At 36.4% G+C, this 7,884-nt stretch overlaps 1 protein-coding gene across 3 annotated transcripts in view; it reads left to right on the forward strand.

Moving 5' to 3' along the window:
- The window catches only part of SS18 (SS18 subunit of BAF chromatin remodeling complex), a 39,850-nt gene extending 32,388 nt beyond the window's left edge, over positions 1–7,462 (forward strand). For 2 of the 3 annotated variants that reach the window (XM_029086827.1, XM_029086828.1), the window contains 3 exons: positions 1,349–1,471; positions 4,123–4,256; positions 6,046–7,462. In XM_029086827.1, coding sequence (XP_028942660.1) covers positions 1,349–1,471; positions 4,123–4,256; positions 6,046–6,072 — 284 coding nt within the window. In that variant the 3' untranslated portion in view covers positions 6,073–7,462. Of the gene's footprint in view, positions 1–539; positions 633–1,348; positions 1,472–4,122; positions 4,257–6,045 lie in introns of all 3 variants that reach the window. The other variant, XM_010175331.1, reaches the window with a different exon arrangement.
- Positions 7,463–7,884: the final 422 nt, after the last annotated feature.

Consider the following 7,884-nt stretch of genomic DNA (forward strand, 5'->3'; position numbering starts at 1 on the left):
AAAACCTTGAGAATGCTACTTTTCTGTCACTTAACAGCAAAATTTAATGTAGACTGTGGTTTATAACTTCATTGAGCTTTATTTGTTATATTTCACACTGCTTTTAGCATATGCTTTTGAATTGGAGATCAGCAGAACAGGTGTTAGACAAACTATGATAATTGCTTTCTTTGTTCATTCTGATTTAATTCAGGTTATTTACATGTGAAAGGCCTAAATGCTTTCCTTTTTTTTTTTTTTTGAGTGAAAGATAAAATACTTTTTTTTTTTTCTCCCAACAAGGATTTTTAGAAGGTTAAGACATCCCTTGCTGTGATGTTGCTAAAACTACTGCATTAAGCCTTTTTTTTTCCTGTCACATGTTAATTCAATATGCAAGGAAATCATATTAATAAATCTTTGGCTAATACAATTGAAAATTATTTTTTTGTGTATATCCAGTTGAAATTTTTTTCATTTTTCTGAGAAATGAAATACTTTTAGGGTTTTCACTCAGAGGCCATTAACGTTTCTTCCTGTCTCTTGTCGAATTGATGTAGGTCATAATGATTACGGTTATCAGCAACCGTCGTATCCTGAACAAGGCTACGATAGGCCTTATGAGGATTCCTCACAACATTACTACGAAGGAGGTATCTATATACCTTCACACACATACGCACATACATTCCCTTTCCTCCCCCACCCGCAACGGGAACAGAAATTCTTGCACAACACGACTTATACCCATGCAAAGCTCTTGTAGAATACTAGTTGCTGGCTGTCTTGAAAATTGCAGGGAACCTGAAGCATTCAGAATAATTTCTTGCAAACACCTAAAATATATAACCACAATTTGCCATTTCTAACAACAGTAAAATGACTAAAACACTCTAGAGATTTTTTTTTTTTTACTTCAGTGGAAATTTTTATTTAAACGTAAACTTGTTGGTTCAGTTGTATATCTTTTTGTGTGTGTACATATTTTGTATAATTATAGTGCCATTAGGAAATAGCTTGCTGATCTTGTGTAGCTAGTCTGTGCTCTTGTAGCTGTCCTTAATTTTGTCTTTTTTTATTTTATTTAGCATAGTCATGATCTTATGACTGATGTTCCAGTAAATGTAATGCTCGTTTGGCAGAGATGCTGAAAATGCTGCAGTTCAACTTTGCAAAATTGGCTTTAACTGCAGTTTGTTTGGCCGAATTCCTTCTGTTTGGTTTGAGTTTTCTTTGTTTTGTTCAGTTTTTGAAATCAATATTGCATTTTCATTTTGTTCTTGTGTTGTTGGCTGTGCATCTTAGAAGGAAAAAAGTTAATGAAGTAGGTATCTTTATAAGTTTTTGCTTTCTTGCAATCATCTTACAGGAAACTCGCAATATGGTCAGCAGCAAGATGCGTATCAAGGACCACCCCAACAACAAGGTTATCCACCTCAACAGCAGCAATATCCAGGCCAACAAGGCTATCCAGGACAACAGCAGGGTTATGGTAAGAACCTGAAGACACGGGACTGAAAGGCCAGGCTCGTGCAAAAACACTGTATGCCTGCAATTTCTCTGGGCCAAAACAAGAAGGGTAGAAGATGGCGTCTTTTGGGAAGTGTATCTGTTGGCAATTTAGGACAATGTGGTAGCATAGAAAAGGAGGGTGGCTAGAAAATATTGTAACAGGTGTCTGTAATTTAGAAAGACCCAGAAGGGCTCTGCTCTTATCTGTCTTCTGTACGTGAACACAGAGTCAGGAAGGCAGAAAGATGACAGAGAGCCATTTATACCCTTTCATCCTTGTATTTACCATTTAGAACAAAATTAAAAAAAAAAAAACTAGTTTAAAATTTCATCCAACATAGATGAATCATTCTTTTAAAATTCTTGTACTGATCAGTAAGGAAGTGAACGTAAGCATTGCCAATGCAGTATTCAAGAGCATTTATCTTACAGATTTGCACTAGTAGCGCAAACCTTCTCATGTATGGCAGGAATGAGAAATCCTCTGCCACAAGTGAGCTAATGCAGTCCTTGTATTCAAGGAAAACCTCCTGAACAACAAACTTCAAGTAGTAGTATGTAATTTTTGTGCATTATTTCTGAATGCTTGAGGTCAGAAGAGCATACTGAAAATACTGCTCTTCGAAGTTTTGCTTGGTTGCATATTGTAAAGATGTGCATATTTATCTCAGAAGAAGGAATCTCTGAAATCTAATTCCATATATTTTAACTTTTAGTTTTGTTGCAGATTTAAGTGCTAAAACTTTCATCATGGTGCATATGCAAGGAGGTGCATGGCTGACCTGTTTGCCATGTAGATAAATGCCAGATTCTCATTAAATCCAGTTATGTTGGGACAGAGTTAAGTTTCAAGAGAATCCACTGAGATTTGGCAAGTTTTCTTCTTTTGGAGGTTATGAGTGAATTGATAGTTCTACATTAATACTAATGTACTTATATTCTGCTAACATAACATAGGAACAGAATGAAGATCAGAGTGAAGGTCCATCTAGCTCCCTATTCTAAATTTTGCAAGTAAAGAAATAAAATCTGACTTACTCTGAAAATTTAGGTTAAGAAATACTAGAGGAAAGAGATGAAGTAATCTGTTGGAGTGACTTACCCGCCGTAATTTGTATGCTCAAATAGCATACTTCTCAATTTCTGTTTTTTTAACAGAAATAGATATTTGAGTTCCATTTTTATTTTATAAAATCTGTCACTGAATATTTAGAATTCAACTATAAAGAATTACCATGAATAAATAAAACCAAATTTCATTTGTCAGAGGAACACAGCACTTCTCAGGATGTAGTATTCTTACTCAATTTAATACGTAATTGCTTTCTAATTTGCAAAAATAAATCATCATCACAGTCATTACTATCAGTCTTTAAGGTTTTATTCCACTGTAGAAAGGTGAAACTGCATGGTTGAAGGGGATTTGAGGCCTGAGGAGAATGGTAAAAGCCTATGGAGCTTTTCTTCTCTAGGTCATCTTTTTGGCTGTCTCATAGATCCAGAATTACTGAGAGTTAGCAGCTGATGTCATCTTAATTTCCAGTGCCTGTAGCTAAAACTAACCCTCTCTAGCACTGAGTCACATTATTGCTAAAACACATCTGTTTCTTCTGGGGGGGTCAGAGAGGAAGTGTTGGTTTGTTAAAAAGAAAGCACTTTTGAAGAGTTGCCTGTTTTTAAGGAGTGGTGTTGAAAAAGCTAACTTAAATCCACTGCAGAAGATCCATGTGGAGTATTGCTGAAATACACAGTACACCATCTCTCCCAAGGCAGGAGAGGATGAGGTTAACTTTGTTTAGAACATGTCTGTGCTCTGACAGCAGTAACATGCAGTTTCCAGTGGTGTACAGGCTGAGTCCTTGTGAATAGTGTCAGAAAGAGTTTGAACTGACAAAAGAACTGCTTCCTTTTACAGCCAAAAAATGATGTAGCCAAAGTTGGTGGTGGTGTTTGGGTTTTTTGGGGCATGTTTTCCCCCCCCTCCCCGTATCCTGGAAAGTTAAGATCACCAGAGGAGTATGGAGTAGAGGGTGCCTTTTTCCATCCCACAACAGCATTTACTGGTTGTCACTTCTCACATTATATGCATGTAACTTGCTTGCCTGACATCCCATTTGTGATTGCCTGCTGTGGTGTGAGAACTGACTTTCTGGCAGCGCAGCGCTGCTAGTCTCTTCAAAAGGTCTAAGTGCAGCTGATCATCTGGCTGCTTCTGGCATTGTGAAGTTCTGGAACTGGAGCAGCCTGCAGCAGGAGGAGAGTGTGCCTTCCTAAATCCTGGAAAGTGCTCGTGTTTATGATTTGTCATTTCTTGCCTTGTCCTTCCCTGTCCTGTGGCCTCATGTATGGAACTACATGCATTGGTAATAAATAATGAATATATAAATAAAGGTAAACATTTCTGTGGTTGGAGTATAGACCCTGTCAGCCAAGGTGCATTCCAGAGTGAGAGGAGGACCACTGATCTCTGGTATGTTTTTAGGTAGGAAAAGACCAAAATTGCACAGTAGTGATACTTCTTAGTGCTGCTCAGTTGTAAAATTCGATGCTTTTACTGTTCTCTTCTTCCTAACACCTTAAGCAATCTTTTTTTTTTTTTTTTTTTTACATTTCTGTTTTGATGATCTCCAGGCCCCTCCCAGAGTGGTCCAGGACCTCAGTATCCCAATTATCCGCAAGGACAAGGCCAGCAGTATGGGGGGTACAGACCCACACAGCCTGGGCCACCACAGCCACCACAGCAGAGGCCTTATGGATATGACCAGGTATTCTTTAATTTGATGAGAAAATTGTGGTTCTTGTGCGCTCATTTAATAATGTGCACTTAGTTTCTTGTGGACATTTAAGCTAATGATTTTGAGGACATTGTCTCTCAGGTCTGTATATACAGTTCTCATGGATTTTGTTTTTGGTTGAGTTACACAGAATCATTTGTCTAGAGGTGTGATTAGTCATTCTCTTCTGAATTTACAAAGTTTTAATGCAGTTTGGCTGGAGTTGTAGTGGAGGACTCCTGTAAAAAAATCTGTCTTCTAATTATAGGGTAAAGTGGAGGTTTTATTCCTGTAGATGGTACTAAAGTGTAAAAATCTAATCTTTGCAATATGAGTATTTCAGAAATGTCATTAAAATGTACAGTATTACTTTTCTCAGCATAAATAAAATGGAGAGTAACTAAATATACCTTATGATCAAGTTGAGGTTCTAGTGTTTAAATAAAATCCTGATAGCTCAGTAGAAGATCAGTTGAACTTTTAAGAAGAACTTCCCCTTGGAAGTGAGAATAGCCACAATTGCCCACATTTTTAAAGGAGAACAGTTGACTTGTTTTCTACGGAAATTAGAAAAGACAAAGAAGAAGGAACAAACTCTTTCAGTGTGGTAGTTTAGAGATGCAATTGTTTCTAATTGTTTAACAGATAAACAAAATGCTCATGCACTGAACTAATAGCTTCCTCCTGCAAATAAGCTACAGGAAAATGCTTTGCTTATGGCAAATGTATGGTCAAGGAAACTTGATCTCAGTTTACTGAGTTTCTTCCAGCTTTCTTTGCAGTAAAAGTGGATAAGCCTCTCTGTAGATAGGCTCTGCTCCTCCAGTTTGTGCAATCTGAGTTCCTCAGGGAAACTCAATTATAGAAGACCTTGCCACTCTTTCATACTAGCCATTCCCATAGGAATTGCGCTGCTTACATTCTCATCTGGCAGCTGTTCTGAAACTCTTCTTTCTGACGGATCGTCATATTAAAATAGAAAAAAACCTTGACATTGCAACATAAAACTGTAATTTCAAATACTGCCTTATGATGGTACTTAACATGGAATGGTGGCAGGATGGCAGTTTGGAGTATGTTTACTTCATAGCACACTTCTTGTTTCTGCAAGCCTTGAACCCTGTGGTGAAGGATCATGGTAAGCATGTAGCAGTGATGCTTTCACCTCTGCCCTCCTCTGCAGTACGTGATGTTCTGTCAAAAGAAATAGAGAATATCAATAAGAGTAATCATTCTGTGTATTGGATCTATGGAATAATTGATTCCCATAGGATTTGTTGTCTAGTTCTTTATGTTCACTGGGATGTGCCTCGATTTTTGAGATAACAGGTATCAGTGGTGCTTCTGTGATGCTTGATATATTAATATTTTTAGGTATCTCTGAAAGCCGCTTAGTTTCCTAAATTACTTTGAATTTAAGTGACCTTGTCTTTTTGAAATTGTTTTCAAAGTTTAGGTGGGAAGCATTTCCTATGTTTTATAGTTGAGAGTGCTCTGCAAATTTCACAGCAGTGTGTTGAGCTTAAAAGATGTACTCTTCTGATCAAATTAGGTTCCTGGCTTTAAATCCGTATCATCAGTCTTGCTTTTACATTAAAACACAACGGATTTTTAGTGAGATGAAACTCTATACCACTTATTCATATGGGTTTATCATTTACCGTTATTTGTTTCCACCTTTTAACATCATAGTTTATTTGGATGCTCTTCTGATTTCAGCTTTTAATACAGGAAAATATACCTGGTGGTCTAATTATGTATTTTGAATTTCTTTTTTTAGGGTCAGTATGGAAATTATCAACAGTGAAAAATTATTCACATTCCGGTAGGCAATATCTATTAGCAGCCATGTTGTCTCCTCAGCACTGTGGACATCTTCCTAAGATGAGAACCTCCCATTCCATCTAGATTTTGGAAAAATCTTGTGGCTGTTTTATGGTATACAGTCTTCATGGGTTAATTGTTAAAAGACTGTAGATTCTCAGAAGCTGATTTCACATCTCTACTCTAGATGGCAATATTGGACAGAAAATAAGTGACATAACAATTTGCAGTGAGTTGAGAACTGTATGTCAAATAGACTGTTACAGACTGAAAGGTGCGAACAGCTTTGTATGTTTATGAAGGTTATGGGAATGTAATATTTTTCCACAGATTTTTTTTTTTGTAGGGGGAAAGGGGAAATGCACACTTTCTACAGCAGCAATATTTTGTATATTATGTTTTTCATGTGGTGAATATGCAAGACAGTACACTACTCGCTGGGCAGGATAAGAAATATACTGTTGAAAATGGGTAGGGGCATAAGTGCTTGATTGTGTAAGTCTCAAAATGGTGTACAATAAAGATAACAGTGAAAAAAGATGGAGAGCATTGTACATCACTGATAGGTTCATGTACAAAGAATAAGAATCCCAGTTATCTAAATGGGAACATTATTAAGGACAGTTATAATATAGTCTTGTGCAAAGATTAATTTTTTAAGCTTTCCAATTTTTCTGAGTGAAGCATTTTTGTAAAAATTGTTTCTAACATAGTTTGACAATTTTCTGCAACACTTTTTGGGTAACAAATGTTTGGGTTTTATTTCTCAAGTGTGTTGTCACAGCTTTGCATAAGAAAGCTGTAATCCCTCTTAATAATTGCAATAACAAAGAGAATGACAAATTTTAATTTTACTTGCCTTGAATATGCAAAGAATTTGAAAAATAATATGGAGGACAGGACTGTATGGTATAAGTTTATTTTAACCTTTAGTTGAATAATTTGTATGTATCAAAATAGCCTAGAAGACTTTGTAAAACCTATCTAAACTTTCCTAACTGGGGAGTTAATATCTTTAGAAAGAGGGCATTTTTTGTGTGTGTCCGTTTTTCTTATTGGTTAACATGAGACCAAGGGATGTCTTATAACAGCAAATATAAAACCTGTTGGGGAGGTAAATGCCCAGTTTTGTTTTGAACCGCATTAATGCTTATAGCGTTGCATGTGAGATAGAGGCAGCACCTTGATCAATAGCATAGTACACAAAAAATCAGTTTTGAGACTGTCCTGCAACTGTATATCAGATAAATGGATATTCTATTGTGCAAGAATACATGCACTCAAGAATTCCTGGCAACTTTTATAAAGGAAAAAAACTTAAAATTAGCCCAGGAGTAAAATCATGTATTTTTTTTCCAGGTGGCGATCATGTTTGGGCAGGGGGGTAGGGAACAACTGGTGTTCATCATATGTGTGACATTATACACGGAAGACAAGATTTTCAGTTTGTTCATGACTTTTAAATGGAAAACAATTTTTTTAAAGTCAATAGAAAAATACACATCAAGGTTTGAACAGATATTATGAATGAAGTGCTTGTAGGTTCTGTGCCAATTTTCCACCGCTGTGTACTTCATTGCTATTTAAAACTGTACTCCATCAATTCTAACGGAAGAATAAATTATTTGTGATTTTAATTTTCTCATTTGTTTCTTCAAATTAGATCCCCATCACTCTGATGTCTCATCTGGAGACTCCGCTGTGGATTTTTATTTTACAGAAGTTTGGCCAGAATAACCAAACTGTATTTGCATTCTAAGACTTTATCAAAATTCTCTTGCCATAGCCAAGTTAA

Source organism: Antrostomus carolinensis, unplaced genomic scaffold (genome assembly GCF_000700745.2).
Source record: "Antrostomus carolinensis isolate BGI_N321 unplaced genomic scaffold, ASM70074v2 scaffold9869, whole genome shotgun sequence".
Lineage (NCBI taxonomy): Eukaryota > Metazoa > Chordata > Aves > Caprimulgiformes > Caprimulgidae > Antrostomus > Antrostomus carolinensis.